The following is a 19,756-nucleotide window of genomic DNA, read 5'->3' as shown; positions in this document are numbered from 1 at the left end:
CCTGGGGTTTTTTCTTGGGATGTGACATTCCCACTTGCCCTTGGCACAGGGGACATCAGCAGGAATTGCACTGAAGATGGCTGGTCTGAACCTTTCCCTCATTATTACGATGCCTGCGGCTTCGATGAGAACGAAACAGAGTCTGATAACCAGGTGGGAATTAATCTCATAATTAAAAACAAATGAAGGGGGGAGGTGGGAAGCAGCAGACTGCTCTCTGTCCAGCCTCTGGTCATGTTCTGATGTACATGGGTATGGGAATAAATCACACAGACTCCATTTTCTTCATGGTGGAAAAAGCCCATTCTTTATTCACTTAACTCCTTTTTGTACAGTTTTTTAGACCTCGTGTGGGACTCCTATTGGTTAGGAGCTTTCTTGCCAATTACTTTATTGCTTAGTAACAAGTTGTTATTCTGTTTTGATTGGTCACTCAAACCCCTGGTGTGTATCTGTAGGAAAAGTTGTTTGAAGAGATAGTTTTCATTTTTCCATCTAACAGTGCTAAAGGAGTTTATACAGGTGCCAGTTGTTTTTCACCCAGGAATATGTTGAATGTGTTGTTATTTGTTATGTTAACAAATTGCTCACACCAGGATTGCTTTCACATGGGAACTTGCAAAGTGCCAGCTTGCCTCAGAAGAAATCCCAGGCTAGCCAGAGCAGGCCTGACTTTATGAAGCCTTTTTTTATGATTTTTCTACCTTTACTGCAACACATGGGTATAAAACTGTGAGAAGTGAAACCTGAATCCTTCCAGGGCACGTATTGAATTTTTATAGAAGATGAGCTTTTAGTGTTGATGTCGCTTGGAACTTCTAGAATTGCAGGCTAACCCTCAATTCCACCCCTGCTGATAAAGAATCTCTTAGCCAAGTGGGTTTTTTTCTATAGATACTTATAAAAAATGTATAGATAGCCTTTGCTAGCTCAGTGATAAATAACCTCATGGTGTGCAGACCCAGCTACAGAGCAGAGCTTGGTGCACAGTGAGATCTCAGAGGAAATTAGGAGAAACCAGGCTGTGCAAAGACACAGATCCTGCTTCCTCCTGCACATTGGCAGCTGTGTGGCTGTGAATAAACCCTTTAACCCTGCGGTTTTTGCCTCCCAAGGATTACTACTATCTCTCAGTGAAGGCTCTGTACACGGTGGGATACAGCACTTCCCTGGTTTCCCTCACCACTGCCATGGTCATCCTGTGTCGCTTCAGGTGAGTGGAGCTGCTCAGGCCCTGGAGGAAGGAAGCTGGAGCTCAGCTGCCCCAAACTGAGCTAAAGGTTTTATCTCACCAGAGGTAGAACAAGAAGGGGAAAATGCTTTAGCTGAGTTGCTCCCGCAGCTTGGACAAGCTCCAGAAGTCACATTTCAGCAGAGTGTAAATGCAGCAGGAGAAGCTGTGGGTCTGGTTTATGAAACTTCACAAGCTGCACTGGGCTTGTTCTGTGGTCTGTTTTATGCTTCTCTGCATCCTTTTACGAGAAAATCCCCAAATCCTCCTCTCTCAGGTTTAGGACCTGGACTAACACAGTCTTGGCTTAGATGTTGCTGTTCTTGGCACCAAGGTGCTCTGGTAAAGTGTGTTCAGGCCCAGTGCGACATTTCCACAAAATAAAACTATTTTCTTCTTTATTTCTCTTTTTCTCCCCCACTCCCTTCCTCTTTCCTCTCCAGGAAGCTTCACTGCACTCGGAATTTCATCCACATGAACCTTTTTGTTTCATTCATCCTCCGTGCCATATCTGTGTTCATCAAGGATGGGGTTCTTTATGCTGAGCAGGATGGAAACCACTGCTTTATCTCCACGGTGAGTCAAACTGAAACCAAATCCTTCTCCTTCACTTTTTTTCAGCTCAAGATAACAAAAAGCTGTGGGGCAGGCAGCAGTCTGTGGAGTATCATGAGTTAATAGGGGTAAAGGTAGTTGGTGTTTAACTTCCCTCCCAGTTCTCAGCCAGACTGGATGTTTCATCTCGTGATGTCACCAGCGTCCTTCAGAACAAACCTACAGGTTTTATTTTCTGATTGTTCCTCCCTTTCCCAGATCTGCTCAGTGATAGGTGGGATGAGGGCAGACACAATTTCCTCCATCTGAAGGTCTGGTTTTTCTCCAGAGCCTCGTTTGTTCTGGATGTCAGGCAGAGTCACGTGGATACAGGGTGACCATTCAGACACAGAGAGTACACCTGATGGCCACACTCAGAAAATCATCAGCATTACCCACACCTTTGTCTCTTAAATATGTAGTTTCACGCAGAGCACCCTTTCACTGATGCATTTAGCATTTATTATGTGTAAATCCCAATTCCTTTCACATTTAAGGCTAGTATTTGATATGATAAATCAGCTCACTGGGTGTAATTATGATAGAATTACAAACTGAGCTCTCCTTTATCCATCCAGTTATGAGCTAAATTCCCTGTGAGTCACTTCCACAAGGCAAGTGCAGCTGTGGAGTTTCTTAGTCAGCCTTTTCTTTGTCATTGAAACTAGTTTTTGCTCTCAATTCTTCTCCAGGAGAAAGCTGAAGCCATGTTAGGTCTGTAGTTTGCTCCAGCCACTCTTCCACTGGTGGCATCTGCCTCTTTGTTTGGAAACAGTTAAAGCATAAAGCACATTAAAATCAGCCATTTTCTTCAGCCTGGGTAGAGCTTCCATGAAGAAACTTGAGATCTGATGGTTTAAATACCTTGATGGTAGATTTGGCCCAGAGGATGAAGTCAAAGTGGGAGCTAATCGCTGCCTCCAGCAGTGATTATACATAGATTTATTACACACAGATTTATTTATACACAGATTCTGCTTGGATTTGTTAGATTATGTCCTTTTTCCTCACACAAAAAGCCAATTTATCAAAATACACCCTTTTCTAACTCACAAATAAAACAACTAAAAAGCATTTTAAAAACTTTTATTATATTTTCAGTTTCATGTAAAAAATAAAACAATACAAATATTATAATTCACACCATCACAATCAAAAACCATCTATTTCCTAATTAAAATACATTATAAACATTTCTTAACCTATCTACTTTTACCACACCATATTATAAATACCTTAAAACAAATAATCTACAATTCCCCCTCATAAATCCTACTACAATGCATATTTCATAATTCTATTTCTCCAAAATATCTAATCTTATTTACAAACCACTCTTTAAAACTTATTTCTAATTCCATTTCTCTCTCAACTATATCTATCCTATTCCATAACAAGTCTAAATCAACATTTCTTATCTCAAAATTTACATACAAATCCATACTCTCTAAATCTTCTGTCAGACTTCAAAAATTGTCCACAAATTCAATTCCCACAGGATTTGTTGGAAAATCCTACTTTTGTAGGACTAATGGCATCTCACTGGGGTGCAGCACTGGAAAGACCAGGATGTCCCAGTCTCAGAGGGTAGAGCTTGGTTGCCACCTTAGGCCTTTGTCACAGAATCATTTAGGTTAAAAAACCCTCTGAAACTGAGTCCAACCATTCCCAAGCACTGCCAAATCCATCCCTAAACCTCATCCCCAAGTGCCACATTTCCACATCTTTTAAACACCTCCATGCATGGTGACTCCACCACTGACTTGGACACTGTTCCAGTGATTGACAACCTTCTCAGGAAAGAAATTTTCCTTAATATCCAAGATAAACCTCCTTGATGCAATTTAAGACAATTTCCTCTTGTCCTAGCATTTGTTACCTGGGAGAAGAGACCGACCTTGTTACCACCTCCTGTCAGGGAGTTACAGAAAGCAATAATGTCCTCCCTGAGCTTTTCTCCTGCTTAAACAAACTCAGTTCCTTAATTTTTTTTTTATATTCTATTTTTTAAATTTTATTTTAATTTTATTCTATTCCTATTTATTTATTATTTTTAAAGTTTTTATATTCTATATTAATTTTATTTCTAGTTTTCATTTTTCTTTAGTTTGCTGCTTCCCCCTCCTGTCCATAACTGAAAGCTCCCATCTTTTTTTTTACAGCTGATCACTCAGCCTCCTTTTTCCTCACACTTACTTCCATTTTCTGTCCTTGAGTGACAACACTGATGATGGATGGCAAGGAAGTGCAATTCCCAGCTGCACACAGGAGGGTTCATCCTTTCAGATCCCACTCTCAGGGCTTTCTGCAGTCATCCTGCCATTTCACATCCTTCTCTGGGTTTCTCGGTACAGAACTGGATTTTCTTCTTCCCTGCATTTAATCCTAGAAAGGGGCTTAAGTCCAGCAATTGGTGTTCACTGGGGCTGTGAGCCCTCAGCAATACAGGATGTATCTGCTCTGAAAGCTCCTTGACCACTTCCCACTGGTTAAATTGGCTTCCTCCCCATCCAGGCTTTGCTGTCTAAGTGATACCTGCCATTTTTCACATTCTTTAAAACCTCTACCATTAAAAGTGTGTAATACCAGCCCCAGCTCTTTCCTCTGAGAGATCTGGAGAGGTTGAAAGCATTTTTTCTTTTAGGCTTAAGCAATGCAGAAATAACTTTGTTCTTCTCCATCCCCTGCAGGTGGAATGCAAAGCAGTGATGGTGTTTTTTCACTACTGCGTCATGTCCAACTACTTCTGGCTGTTCATCGAGGGGTTGTACCTCTTCACTTTGTTGGTGGAGACCTTCTTCCCAGAGAGGAGATATTTCTACTGGTACACAATCATTGGCTGGGGTACGTGGCACTTCTTGTCTCCAGCATGTCTCGGTGTGCAGGATGGCTCCACAAACCACGGGTGGTGTTTCCACGTCGGGTTTCAAACTATGGTTTTAGTCTTGATGATGTTGAAGTCATGTTGGAATGATGCTGGAATTCAAAATGAAAGGAACTCTCAGAGCTTTGGGCCTGTAAGCCAAAGCTTAGGATTAAACCCAGGGTTTGATCTGAGATCTTGGAAAAGGCTTCCAAAACGAGGTGCTGGAAGAGAGAATGTGGATTTAGAGTTTAAAGCAAAGACACATTAAACTAAGTAAAGAAAAGTTTACAGTTTTAAAGTTTAAGATATATAAAAATAAAAGCAGTTACAAGGGTAAACAAGGGGTTTAGAATGCAATACTGTAGGTTTGTATATCATAACATGATTGGTTAAGAAACACATGGACCCATGCTTAAGAAACACATGGACTCATGTTTACACTGTAGCTTAGCTCCATTAGACAAAATATTTAAGGATTGGGTCAAAAACATAAATATCCTTGTTGGCAGTGTTTTTTTGGTCAGTAACTCCTTAAAAGGTCTTTAACTAAGGGTCTTGTGACCTTCTGAACCATGCAGTAAAGATGTGAGCTGAACTCACCCTTCCTGTCTATGTAGAGGATAAGAAAAATAAACTGCATCATCAAAAACAATTCAGAGGTCCCATCTCAAATTCCTTCCAAAATTCCCCACAAGTGAATTTTCACAGCACAGAATTACACTGCAGCCCAAGCTATGTTGTGGTTTTTTTACATTAATAGAGTTGCACTGAAATCTGGAGGACACCACATTTCTTGCAGAACTGTAATCTGCAATAGAAAATTGCCTCCTGCAAGATATGATCTTAACATCAGCTTCTTCAGCTTAATCAAATCTGCAAGACTAAGTCCAGTCCATTTTCTAAGGCTTCATTTGTGCCTTTCTTTCAGATAATAACTAAATTGAAAATGTATCCAAAGGGTATTCACATCTGCTTATCCTACCTGGGTGGGAAATAAAAATTTGCACTGGGAAGGAACAATATTTATTTCAGAAAAGCCAGTTAAATGATGATAACCATGGTAATTATTTTTCATTCTAGCCTTCTGGATATAAATTGATTCCTGTGATGTGTTAATGCAAGCAATTCTTTGCAGATGTTTTTTTGTGCAGAAGTCAGATGGTGAATGCAGAAGAATACATTCATTTAAAATGTTCCCTGGGAATGTTAAACTCGATTTTTATATTTACAGACACTTTTGAAATAGGAATAAACCTGTATATTCATGTGTAAAATCTACATAACCCCATGCCTTAAACCACTCTCCTTTGAAAAAGCATTCTTATGTAGCCTAAACCCAGGAATAAACCTGTATATTTGTGTGTAAAATCCAGACACAAACCCCATGCCTTAAACCACTCTCCTTTGAAAAAGCATTCTTATGTAGCCTAAACCTTCAAGAAATCAACAGATGGTCCTGTTTTTTCCCTCCTGAAGCAGCTGTACACAAACCAAAATTTTCATCTCCTGGCAAAGACTCCGTACAGTAGGGAGAAAATATGTTTCAGAAGGTGTAGAGGTAGAGAAGGTATAGAGAGAAAGGAGTCAACAAATCATCATAAATAATCTGTGCCATAAAAAGGCTGTTGGAAATGGATAGTTACTGGAAAAGGCCTTGGAAAAGAAACTGTTGGAAAGGGGGTTCAGGGTTCTTTTTGTACCTTCTACAGCTGTGAAATCACATTATAGCTGAGAGAAAAGTGTGTTTCTAAGGAGAAATTGGGGATTATGTACATGGAAATCTGACAATTAGAAAAGAAAACAATGCAAAATGGCAATTTGTAAAACTTTTGTAATCTGAACATAAATCAGAGGTTGAGTTCCTTTAATTAAGTTTGCACAATTTTCATACCTGTAGATTTGTCTGAATGTGAGAATATTTAAAACCAGCATATATTAACTGACTTCAGTACTTTTTTTAATCAGTCCTTGTAATGAATGAGCTGCCCAGATGGATTCATTCTGTAATGCAACCTCAAAATATTTAGTTTTTAGTTGACTGCCATAGATGATAACCAGCATTCAGCTGAATACTGGACTTCACAGAATCCCAGAATGGTTTGGGTTGGAAGGGACATTAAAGGTCTTCTCAGTTCCACCCTCTGCCATGGCAGGGACACCTCCCACTATCCCAGGCTGCTCCAAGCCCTGTCCAGCCTGGCCTTGGACACTTCCAGGGATCCAGAGGCAGCCACAGCTTCTCTGGGAATTCCAGCCCAGCCCCTGCCCACCCTCCCAGCCAGGAATTCCTTCCCAATCTCCCATCCATCCCTGCCCTCTGGCAGTGGGAGCCATTCCCTGTGTCCTGTCCCTCCATCCCTTGTCCCCAGTCCCTCTCCAGCTCTCCTGGAGCCCCTTCAGGCCCTGGCAGGGCTCTGAGCTCTCCCTGGAGCCTTCTCCTCTACAGGTGAACATTCCCAGCGCTCCCAGCTTTTCTCCCCAGTAAAGGGGCTCCAGCCCTTGGACTATCTCTGTGGCCTCCTCTGTATTCATTCCAGCAGGTCCATGCCCACCTTGGATACCGGTCCAGGTCCAGCTTGTGTTGGTGGGCACAACAATCCAATCACTTCAGATTCAAAGCAGCATCAGCAATATCCAGCTTTGGATGGTTCTGGTTTGTTATTTGGATGGTTCTGGTTTATTATATTTTTTAAGCACAATTATTTTCTCATCTCCCGCATGTTTCAGCTGGACTCGCAGCTCCCTGATCTGGTGGGAACAATTGGCAATTTGCAAAGCCAACAGAGGCACTTCCAGACTGTGGATTCCATCCCTGGAGGGCAAAAGCAGCCCCTCAGCTCAGGGCTGGTGGGGAGGGAGCTGCACTGAAGCAGTGAGAAAGAAGAGCTCAGCACTTTGCAGCATCTGGATGTTGATGTGTTTCTCCGAATGTGCTGAGACCTCAGTGTCCTCATCTTGAGGGATTAATGAGAACCACATATGGCTCTGTTGATCCAGGCAGTTTTTCCTTCCTAAATCTGAAATGTGCTGGTGAATTCTCTGGATGGCCTGCTGTCTTCCTGAGCTCCCTGCTAATGCCTGCTCCTAATGATGCCTCAGGTTTCAGCTTTTGAGGCCAGCTTTCATAAGACATCACTTAGTCAGGGCAGCACAAAGTCATCAAGAATAAATCTCAGCCTTCAGGGCTTCTCTGTTTCCTAACCTTCCTCAGAAGCTGAAAAGGAGGCGATGGAGAGATAGAAATCTTTTGATGTAAAGAAAAGTAGTGTGAGGATTTGTATATTCATACAGCAGATGGTTCAAAGCTCCAAGCTGATCTGAAACATGGGGTTTTTAAATGCATTTTTATGACATATTTAGTTTTAATTCTGCCTTCCTGCGCATTTTACAGATTTGGAACATTATTCATAGCATCAAAATTTATATAGAGGAAACTAAATAAAACATTAGACCAATGTTTTATAGAATCAAAGAATGGTTTGGATTGGAAGAGACTTTAAAACTCATCTCATTCCCACCTCCCTTCCCTGGACACTTTCCACCATCCCTGGTTGCTCCAAGCCTCATCCAACCCAGCCTTGGACACTTCCAAGGATGGGGCACCCACAGATTTTCTGGGCAAATATTTGATATTTAAAGGTTAAATTGATAAAATTAAAATTAAATTTGATATTTAAAAATTTATCTTAACTCCTTTAAGGTCAAAAAGGGTTTTTCTCAGTGTTTTCTAGGTATTCACCTGTAAGAAATGCAGACTTCAACTGAAATTTAATATGCATGATTTCTTCTCCCCAAAGCCTGTCATTTTTTTCTTAATACCATTTTCCATTCAAATTCTTTTCTGTGTGGTTTTTTGAAGGAGAAAGGCTCCATCAATCTCCCCGGTCTAACAGGGATATTTTTATTTTTGATGGTGGGAATTTGATTAGACAGAGTCTCCTCTAAGTGGGTTCAAATGATTGACTAATTACTGTGACATCAACACAGCCATACAAAGTATATTAAATATAATTGTTCCTGTCAATTCACTACAGTCTTGTTCACTGCTGCGAGCTGGGGTTATCAAGGTCCTTGTTTTGTTTGGTTTTTAGCACTTTATTTTTTCAGTGGTGCCTGAACAGATGTCAGCAGTTTCTTAGTCAAAGATTTTATTTACCATACTGTGGAGATCCAACTTACCCAGGGTTTTCTTGCATAAATGCATTATTTTTAAAAAATATTTCCACTGGAAAAAAAAAATTGCACTTCTAGGATTTTCAGAAAGGAAAATAAATCCAGATTTCTCATTGGGTTCTTACTGTTTTAATTAAATTTGCATTTTACATGCATTTTTTGAAAGTGAAGAAATGTCTGAAATAGGAATTAAATCCTCACTCCAATACTCTTTTTTTTTTGGAGTCTGTTGTTTTGTTCTGGTATTTTTTTTAATGGAAAAAATTAAATATTCCTGTGAACAGAGGAAACTTCTCATCTGTGAACAAGTAAAGAAAAACTGATTATTTGCACAGAAACAGAGAAAATGCAACATATGTAAATAATTTACAACAAAACCACTGAAGAATACACAGAATCCAATAATGCCATTCCAGCTCAACTTCTGGCACTGCAATTCTTGCATGATTCCAGTAGCTCTAGACAGGGATGTGGCTGATTCTCTTCTGTCTAGACTTTGTTTTATTCTTCATGCAGCAAGATGCAGCAAAGCACCGAGCAATAATGACCTGGCACAGCATCATTCTTTCCTGCTCCCAGTTCTGCTCCTACAATCCCACCCCTGACTGACAGGGATATTTCTGGAGCTCTGAATTAACTCAATAATTAATTGAATTAACTCAATAAATTGCTTTATGCCATGCACACAGAAAGGAAAATAAATCCAGATTTCTCATTGGGTTCTTACTGTTTTAATTAAATTTGCATTTTACATGCATTTTTTGAAAGTGAAGAAATGTCTGAAATAGGAATTAAATCCTCACTCCAATACTCTTTTTTTTTTGGAGTCTGTTGTTTTGTTCTGGTATTTTTTTAATGGAAAAAATTAAATATTCCTGTGAACAGAGGAAACTTCTCATCTGTGAATAAGAAAAACTGATTATTTACACAGAAACAGAGAAAATGCAACATATGTAAATAATTTACAACAAAACCACTGAAGAATACACAGAATCCAATAATGCCATTCCAGCTCAACTTCTGGCACTGCAATTCTTGCATGATTCCAGTAGCTCTAGACAGGGATGTGGCTGATTCTCTTCTGTCTAGACTTTGTTTTATTCTTCATGCAGCAAGATGCAGCAAAGCACCGAGCAATAATGACCTGGCACAGCATCATTCTTTCCTGCTCCCAGTTCTGCTCCTACAATCCCACCCCTGACTGACAGGGATATTTCTGGAGCTCTGAATTAACTCAATAAATTGCTTTATGCCATGCACAAGTCCTGTCAGGAAACAAAACCTCAGTGGAGAGGTTGCATAAATGCTCATTGCTGAATATTAAGTACGTCTGGACTGTTCATGTGTCACTGTCTTGTCCTCTGCAGGTACCCCAACAATTTGTGTCACTGTCTGGGCAGTGCTGAGGCTCCACTTCGATGACACTGGGTAGGTGTTGCTGTGTGGGAAATGGTTCCAGGTACATCCAGCACCATGGCAAGGGTGCCAGGAGTGTGGTGACTGGAGAACAATCACAGATGAAAGAATCCTTTAGGTTGGGAAAGACCTCCAAGGTCACCAAGCCCAAGCTGTGACTGATCCCCACCTTGTCCCCAGCCCAGAGCACTGAGTGCCACCTCCAGACCTTCCCTGGACACCTCCAGGGGTGGTGTCTTGGTGTGAAAAGCCAGGTGTCTGCTATAGAATACTGGAGCCTCCCTTCAAATGGAAAATGTAAACCCCCCTCCCTCTGAATTATTATAATTTTGGAATTAAGGGGCTCTCAGGTAAAGATATGGGAGTGGAATAACAGTTCTTTATTAGGGAAAAAATAAAAATACAAGTGCAATAGTACAAACAAAAAGACTGCCAGAGTGAGAGCAGGAGCTGAGCCCTGTGGTCAGGGTGGTGGCACAGTCCCACATGGACAGAGGAGAGCTGCCCCAGCTCTGACAGATGGGGATATAATATCCCTATTTCCAACCTAAGACATAGGGGGACTCCAAACCTCCCTGGGCAGCCCCATCCCAAGTTCAAAAACCCTTTTAGTGAAAAAATTCTTCCTGATGTCCAGCCTGAACCTCCTGTGGCACAATTTGAGGCCATTTCCTGTTGCTCTGTTTTATCCTTTCATTTCTAACATCCATTTGTGTGCTAACATAATTTAGGTCCAGAGCTCAAGTACTTTTCTGTTCACAGAGTTACAGTTTGATGTCTGTGCCACCACTGCAGTGGGGAATTCCTGAAAGATTCAGGCATCAAACCTGTAAAACTGCAGCTGACCCCATTCCCTTTTCCATTAAATTACTGGAGTCCAGGATATGGTTTGTCTCATCTTGCAAGTGGAATCCCATGTAATCCTTTGCTTCTTTCCCACTGATTGTGTAGGAAGATGAAGGTGATGAGCTCAGCTGTAGAAATTATTGGACATAAATCCAGTACAATGAAGGAAATCTGCACAAGACATTGTTGAGCTTCGGTTTGCCAGGGCAATTAGGAGTTTAGCTTCCCACTGAGGAGGGTTTTCCATGAATTTTGCAGGGGAGATAAATAGAGATGAAACAGAAATGCGCATTCTATCATCTGTGTGGAAGAAAGATATTTCATAAAGAATTCAAAAGGGTAGGTCCTTTCCAAATTGTCTCATTTGGTAGAGAAAAAAAAAGCTGCAAATATCCCGTTCTAAAGGAGCAGAAGGAAAAGCTGCTCCCACAGCTGGATCTGCATATTTTGGTAGTCAGTATCTGCTCCCATAGAGCAGCAGGCGTGGCAGGTAGGAATGGATGTGTATTTACACCCTGAAAAGACAAACCTGGCAATGCTTTTTCATGAGAGCTGTGCTTGAACCTGGTGAAATGTTAGAAAAAATGAGGTAGACTGAGAAAAATTTCAAAAATCAGCCAGTGGTTCTTTGAAAACAGAACTGAGGGAAAGGCACTTAGTACCAAAATCCCATTTCCAAGTCGTTGAGGCTTATGCTTCAGTTTTGCCTAATACTGGAAATACCTTGATGAAAAATTTCCACAAAACTCATTGGTCTATCAGGTTTTCTTCCTCCTTGTTCTTTCAGAATCTCTCTGGAAAGCAAATAAAGCCTTTCCTCCACTGGGGATGCCAGTGCTGTGACCCAATGTTCTAATTTGACATTAAGACAAATTAAATCATTTATTTCCATGAAAAACAAGCCAGAAACCCCTGTTGTGTCATTATTAGGATTACAGCACTGGTCCTGAAAGCACTAATTTCTCTTACAAGTCCAAACAGCCCTTGCATTTTTCAGGTAGGGAGAATGTCTCGCGGAGGGAAAAAGAAGAAAAAGAAACAAAAAACCAAAGCAACCAAAAACATTCCTATTATTTAGAGAAGCTATTTAGCATGCAAGACATTTAGACAGGTTCTAGCTGAGAGTCTCAGTGGTTACTTTTTAAAAATCAGCCAGCATTGTTCTGGGAGTGGGGGAGAAGCCAGCGTGAGCCCAAAAACATTGTGGAAATTACTGAACTGGAAAACCACAGTGGCAAAGGCAGGGACTGAAATACAGGCTCGGAGCCTGAGACCCCTCCTGCTTGTTCCTTATAAAACTGGCAGAGCTCCCTCGACTTCAGCTCCTGACTTCCATCACTGTAAGTGACAGGATTCAGGAGATAAATGCAGCTGTCTGTTGATCCAGAGCTCTGCTCCTGATTTAAGTGGAGTTATTCCAGATCTGCCCCAGAGTTCAGCTTCTGGCCTCTGCAGATGGAAATCACATCCCTTCCCCAGCCCCCTGGCTCCATTCCCTTCATCCATCCTGGAAAAGAATAATTTCTTTTCATCCTTCATTGTAGGGAAGCATTTGACAGAAATTAGGGGAGCTTGTTTACATAGTGCAGAAAATTCCAAATGTTCTGTCATGTATTCCCACTTTTTTTATCTGAGGAGAAGATGGTGGTTCCTTCCCCCACACTAATCCTGTAGGTGTCACAGGGACTGCACACCCTTGAAAACCCTTGAAAAAAATCTCTGTGAGCTTGATCTGATTCATTGTTGACATCTACAAGGTGGAAGTTGGGAATTGAGCTCCTGGAAAAACAGGGGAGTGGTTTAAGTAGAATAAAAGGTCTAAGAAGAGGAGAAGAAAAAAGCAGAGAGATCTAAGAAAAGGAATTTTTAGGGGGTGATGTATCACCCCAGAGTGCATATTAAAAGTGCCTCAGTGTGGGAAAAAGAAACCCAAAACAACCTCCAAGTGTCTCTTTGTCCCAGCCAGATTCTGGGATAATTAACTGGGCTGTTGGTCTCTACAGTCTAGAGAACTGGAATTAGAGGTGGATTCCTATCCCTGTAATTCCTCATTCCTACACAGACAAACTGCCATTCCTCAATGTCTACTTTTACAGCTAAATTAATAATTAATAATTTGCCCAGATTATTCCAGTATTGGTCAATTCACTAAAGATTTTCAGGGCAGATTTAATGTCCATTATAAAGAGGCTGAGCTCTGTAAGTAATTGGTAATTTTCAGTAGACAGCACCTAATTCTAAATGCATAAAAAGAATTTAAAAGATAATTGGTGATTTTAGGTCCATACCATTGTTGATCACTGACAACAAGCCTGATTTCCACACTGTGGGTGAGGAGATCCCTCTGAGCATTTATCCTCTTTCAAATATTTTAAGTTGGGCATCCAAAGTGAGATAACTACGAAATATGAATTTGCACTTGAAAATCTCAGTCATCAGCCCCTTAGATTTTGAGTGATTTCAGGTTTCCATGCTGTGCAAAGAGAAGCAAAATTACATAATTTTGTGCAAATTTTCTCACTTCTCGCCAGCTGTACCATACAAATCCTTAATGTTGGTTTTATGGGAATCCAGTGAAATATTGTCCATCTGAAAGGAGTAAATGTTGTTCAACTGAAAAGAATGAAAGAATGAAAAGAATGAGAAAGAATGAAAAGAGTAACAAAGAATGAAAGGAATTAATATTGGTCAACTGCAAATATAAGTTTAAATGAAATTTCTAAACCAGGCATCACTCAGCCTTTTGGGATTTCTCTCACACACACTTTGATGATGGGATTTTAGCTCTGCCTCCTCACTTTTACACATGTATATAGTTTTGTTTAAAGATTTTCCCTTTTCCCCCAGATGCTGCCACACAACCATTTAAATGACACTGAAGTTGTAGTAAGCTCTCATGAGACCAGCAGTGTTTTATTCCTGTATGTTCTTCCCAATTGTTTTTTGGCATTTGACAAATGCACCATGACAGCCTCTGCTGGGACTTTGGCTCATTTCCCAGTGGGAAAGAAAAAACTCCTTCTCAGAACTGCAAGTACAATTTAGACAGATTTCCATGGTTTTATATTTTCTAGGGAGAAAATCAGGGGAAGAAAGTGGAGGCAAATGAAAGACAATTTTTCATTGACAAATTCTTGATGACTTAAAATAAGTCATGAAGACATTTCTCAATAATAAATAGTAGTCATTATAATAGTGTAGCAGGGCCTGAAAAATAAGATTATTTTCATTATTGTTGGTTTTCTAGCTCTAAAAATGTATGTTACCATTAAAACTCTCCATGAATGTAAGCCATATATTTGAATGTCCATGTGCATCTGGGTGAAATAACCATCTGCAGAATCCTTTGGTGATTTCAGAGGAAGATTTTCAATTCTGGGGTAGAAATGTCATTTTGTTTATGTCATTTACTAGCAACAGCTTAACAAAGGAGCTGACCCCAACTGTTGTCCAGTATTTGATCCTTCTCAGATGAATCCTGGATAGGACTTGCAACCCAGGGACTGGAAAATCATTCCAATATGTGAATACAGCCAGGATCCTGGTGTACTGGAAATGTGTAAAAATCCTTGTATCAGGGCCAGAAACCAACATTCATATCTGTTAACCCTGGAAAAGCAAGTGAAACATCAAACTGGAATAACCACTTTGGAATAACCATCAATAACTGGAATAACCAGTTTGGAATAACTTTGGAATAACCGTCAAAAAAAACCCCATCCATTGACTTGTCTTTTTTTTATCTCTTTTTTTCTTTTTATTTTTAAAGGGACAACTTTACAGTTGGATTATAGATACGGAAACATACTTAAAGGGGTTTTCCAAAATATCTAAGCTGTTTAATAGGAATAAGATTGAAACTGTCACAAAAATAGTAATTTTACTTCCAAATGTTTGTGGAAATTCTGTAAAAGAAAGCTGCAATAAGATAAAGTAGAGACCTATCACTTTGAACTTAGATAAAATAATTTAGCTGAGAAACCAATCTCCCACATTCTGCCCCCTTAAAAAAAAAGTTGTAATTTCATTAATTTCATTGTTGTGTCTTGTTTTCTTTCCTTCTCTTTCCCCATCCCATTCTTTCCTCAACGGCTGCAGCTGCTGGGACATGAATGACAACACTGCCTTGTGGTGGGTGATCAAGGGTCCCGTGGTTGGGTCAATCATGGTGAGTAGAACCTGGAGGAGACACTTCCTCAGCTCTCCTGAGGACAAATTTAAACATCTTCAAATGTTTTACAAACTGTGCTGCGCCCCTGTGCTGGACTGGTGGGCAAATTCCCTAAATTTCCATCGTTTGCTGCTCACAAAGCCAAGGAATTTCATTATTAAGAAGGTTTAATACAAATTAAATGATGGAGCACTGCCTGCAAGCAAGGGAGTTATTTAGTTGCTTAAACACAGACACAAATGCCATAATTAAGACCCCAGAGCATGTGGAACATTTGTCTGGGGCTGGCAGACATGTCATAGGATGTATGGAAATTCTGGGCTGATTGGGGTGGCAGCTGAAGGCCAAGTGGGACAATCCAGGGCACCTAAAACAATAGTAAATTTTAAATAGTAAATTTAGTAATTTAAATTTAGTAAATTTAGTAAATTTAAATAGTAAAATAGTAAATTTTTTCCTCATCAGTGAAGGAAAATGCACTCTGCCTACTGAATGGGATTAACTTCACACCTACATTTATTTATGCAATATTAGATTTAGAATAGTATTTGATCATAGTGCATATTGTCAGCAAGTTGTCTGAGCTCTCTTTAACTGATGAAACTCTTGGATTTGGCTCAAATTTTGTCAGATACCTGCACATGGAGGACTGAGAGGTTCTAAAGTGCCCTGTTTGGGCTTCACAGAATAGCTAAAATTGGAAAGGATCACTGGAAGTCATTTAGTCCAACCTCCCTGTTTAGACAGGATTCCCTAGGACATAGAAGTCAGGATTGTATACAGATGGATTTGAATATCTGAAGAGAGGGAGATATTCTGGTGCTCAAAAGAATACAAGAATTTTTTAAAAAGCTGTTGACTCCTGCATTTAGGAAAATAAAATGAGTCCCTGGCCAGTATGGTCAGTGGCAGCTGAAAATCTGTCAATGTTTTGTTCTGGGCATTCTGAGTTGCTCTCCACACTCCACAGACAGAATTAAGCAGGTTTGCAGGGGGTTTTGTGGGAATTCAGACATCCAGATCACAGGTAACCAATAAACAGGAAGTTTTATCAGGTTTGGTGTTTGTCCTTTGAAATCTTTGGACAGCTCTGTAAAGTCCAGCAACTGCCAGATGAATGAAAGGAAATTCAGCCAATTTCAGCACCAAAACAGAGAGGGTTCAATGATCCAAGGCTTTTGTCCATGTGTGAATTTCTATGTTTTGCAGGCACAGTCTATGAAGGAACATGTTCTGCTTGGGGAATCAGTTAAATCTGGTTTCTGTTAAAGGCATTAAAGACCCAAACAACCAGCAAGGGACAACTGGGCTTCTCCATCCCTTTGGAGTCCTCAGATCAGACAGAAACTACTGGAAGAGAGTTCTAGATGCTGAGAATTTTAGACTTTCTGTACTGACAGACTCTAACTCCCAAGAAATCCCTGCATTTGACCTGAAACCATAGAAAAAGCTTCCAAAATTGATTGATAACACTAGGATTACAAGTGTGTAGTTTTAATTAGAAGTGTATAGTATCACAAGGTGGAAAATTTAGAGTTTGGGGTTTTAGAATATAGTAATATATAAAGAACAAGATAGAAGTTTTAAAACAGAGACTAGTCCTTCTTCTTCACCTTCTTCTTCAGAAGTTTGAGTAGTCTTTTAAAATTAAACAGAAAAGTCTACATTGCGGACTGTGAGTGATTAGTTATTAAGTTAAAAGTGAAAACAATTTAAATGTAATTTCTTAATTAGATAGTTTAACCTTAAAAAAAACTTATAACAAAAAATAATTAGCTGTTTTATACCTTGTTAGTAGAATACTACAGAACTCCCTAGCTGTGGGGCTATAACATAAAGAAGAAAAAAATAAACATTTGAGTCAAGTACCTTCAGGTGCCTTCAATCCCAATCTCAACCAAAAAAAACCAAACCAAAACAAAATAAAACAAAAACAAACAAACAAAAACAAACAAACAAACAAAAACTGCAAACAAACAAACAAAAAACCCCAAAAACAAAAACAACAACAAAAAAAACAAACAGAAAAACCAAAAAATCAAAAACGAAACAAAACCCAACATTATAATGGTGCCCCATGTGAGGATCCAACTCACAACCTTCAGATTATGAGACTGATGCTGATGCTCATGTTCAGTTCCTGAACAAACTAATTTTATCATTCTCCAGGTTTTTTTAAGTGATGGAAACTGTTAAACTGAGAAGTCTGTTGGTCAGAGAATGGGAGTTAAAAATGCTTTTACTCTCAAGGTTTTTATTTTATGATTTTTTTTTTTTTTTGTGCAGGGATCTTTCTTTTTGCTCTGTGCAGGTTGATAATGAAAAATGTTGAAACTTTTCCATTTATGTTTCTCTTCTCTTATCTTGAAACTGCAGAAATTCTGCCTCATTTTAGCTGCAGCAAAGGGGATAAGACCCTTGTGAACTTTCCCCATGGCTCCTGACCCTATAAAACTTTTAGACTGTGGTTTGGAGAAGAAAAAGGGAATGTAATCAGCAAGTCACTGGAAATGTCTCATTTTCATACTTTGTAAAAATATGTCATTGTCACCATTTTTCCCTTTTTCTTCTTTCCCCCAGATAAACTTTGTGCTTTTTATTGGCATAATTGTGATACTTGTGCAGAAACTCCAGTCACCTGACATCGGGGGCAATGAATCCAGCATTTACTTGTAAGTACAAATAAAGCAGTAATCAATTTAAATTACTGATATACACATAGGAAAAACCCACAAACTAAAAAAGAAACCTCAGTTGAACTAGGCTGACTTTTGAAAAGAGTTGCAAGGTCTATTAAATTATTTTAGTTGAATTTACTTTAATTTTTCAAACTATCAGCTGTGAAAGTGCATTTTAATGCCAGCTTTCACATTTCTTTAAAGGGCCTATTAAATAAGCATAAATACAAGATAAAAAAACAAACCCAAGCCAAATCTAATGTTTTTACATGTCAGTTATCTGAAAATTTACATGTTGGTATAAAAATTGTTATCCTCATGGGACGGTTGGCTGTGCTTCTTAAGTTCTAGGAAATGGTTCAAAGTTCACTGAAATCAATGAGATTTGGTGAAAAGGTTTAATTAACTTCAGGCAGAATTATAGTGTAGGCAGATCCCCTAGACATGCTTATGTCCGTGTTTCTTCTAAACTTAAATGCATTCCACTTAAGCTAAACATTTCACACACACCCCCTTAAAATGGTTTTAAAATCCTAAAAACACGAATCCTAAAATTTTCCTCTAGATGTTTGCAGCTTTGTGATTTATATGGGTTTTTTTTTAAGCTGGAATCTTTTTTATGAGTTTCCACTTCATAAGAGGGCAGAGGTTGGCCAATTGAGGTGGTTGTCATCATGATTTTGAGTGCATGCAGTCATTCTCCATACAAAAATTATATAATCCTCTGGAATAATGAGGATATGGGGCAGCACCTCTGGTGTTGGCCTAAACACCACACACATTGGGTTTTGGGATTTTTTTGTGACCTTGAGTGTTTTCTTGCACACATAGATGTAGGTAGGACTGTTTAATTTAGTACTAAATTCCTGATAAAAATAGACAAGCTATGAAAACCTTAAATAAAACGAAAAGATGTTAGGGTAAAGTAGGAGATGCTTATTTGGTAGCAAATACAATTATCCAGTGATTAGTTTTACCCTAAGTAACCACAATCATAATATAATGATGTCATCCATTTAAATGACAATTTTCAGGGAAAAATATGTCCTCCAGCTGCCTATTTTTCTATTTTTCCCCCTGTTATCTAGTTTAGATTTGCATTAAATAATAATATTTTCTACATGAATTTTAATGTCTGTAGCCAGACATCCACGTACTGAAAGCGCTGCCCCTTTCATCTTGCTCTAAACTATGTTTCCACAGCCAAAAATAATGTTTTAAATTGATTCTGTGGTAGGATTTACCTCAGAAGTAAAACTGAGGATGTGACTTCGTGACTAGGTTAACTTGTGCATGGTCTGCCTAGGGCTTGCATGAAGGCTTGGATGTTCTGCTAGGAAGTCATCCCTGAGTCCTAAACTTTAATTAACACCTGAGATGTGCAGAGCTCGTTCTGAGTCTGAATTTTGAAGTGCATGTTTGGTGTCTGCTGCACATCTCACGGGTGAAGCAAAGCATGCCACGGACTCCAGAGATTTAACTGGATTATCAAACATCCCTTGTCATCTTGGATCAATATGGTGACTGGGTTTTGCTGGTGTTTTTCCTATGTGTATAGTTAGCCACCAAAACCAAGAGAGAAAAAAACATCATATTTTCTGTTCCATTCGCTGCCATTATTTTTTTCCTCATGTTTTTTTGCAACTTTTATAAGCGGGTGTGTATAAACCTATCTCGCATTGATGTGTGTGTTATGGAGTGGAGTGTTGTTTATCCAAACAGATTGGACAGCAGAAAAGTTCACACAGGGACGATGAAAAGGAATGGAATTGATAATTCTG

At 39.4% G+C, this 19,756-nt stretch overlaps 1 protein-coding gene across 1 annotated transcript in view; it reads left to right on the top strand.

Annotated features, from left to right (window-relative positions):
* The window catches only part of ADCYAP1R1 (ADCYAP receptor type I), a 113,847-nt gene that overhangs the window by 72,913 nt on the left and 21,178 nt on the right, over positions 1-19,756 (top strand). Inside the window, exons 6-12 of the mRNA XM_041488035.1 lie at positions 50-153; positions 1,116-1,213; positions 1,675-1,807; positions 4,516-4,669; positions 10,232-10,292; positions 15,225-15,294; positions 17,878-17,969. Coding sequence (XP_041343969.1) covers positions 50-153; positions 1,116-1,213; positions 1,675-1,807; positions 4,516-4,669; positions 10,232-10,292; positions 15,225-15,294; positions 17,878-17,969 — 712 coding nt within the window. The remainder of the gene's footprint in view (positions 1-49; positions 154-1,115; positions 1,214-1,674; positions 1,808-4,515; positions 4,670-10,231; positions 10,293-15,224; positions 15,295-17,877; positions 17,970-19,756) is intronic.

The sequence above is a fragment of the Pyrgilauda ruficollis genome, unplaced genomic scaffold, assembly GCF_017590135.1.
Source record: "Pyrgilauda ruficollis isolate IOZ18807 unplaced genomic scaffold, ASM1759013v1 scaffold12, whole genome shotgun sequence".
Classification (NCBI taxonomy): Eukaryota; Metazoa; Chordata; class Aves; order Passeriformes; family Passeridae; genus Pyrgilauda; species Pyrgilauda ruficollis.
The sequence above is the reverse complement of the archived record's forward strand: the minus strand, read 5'-3'. Positions and strand labels throughout refer to the sequence as shown.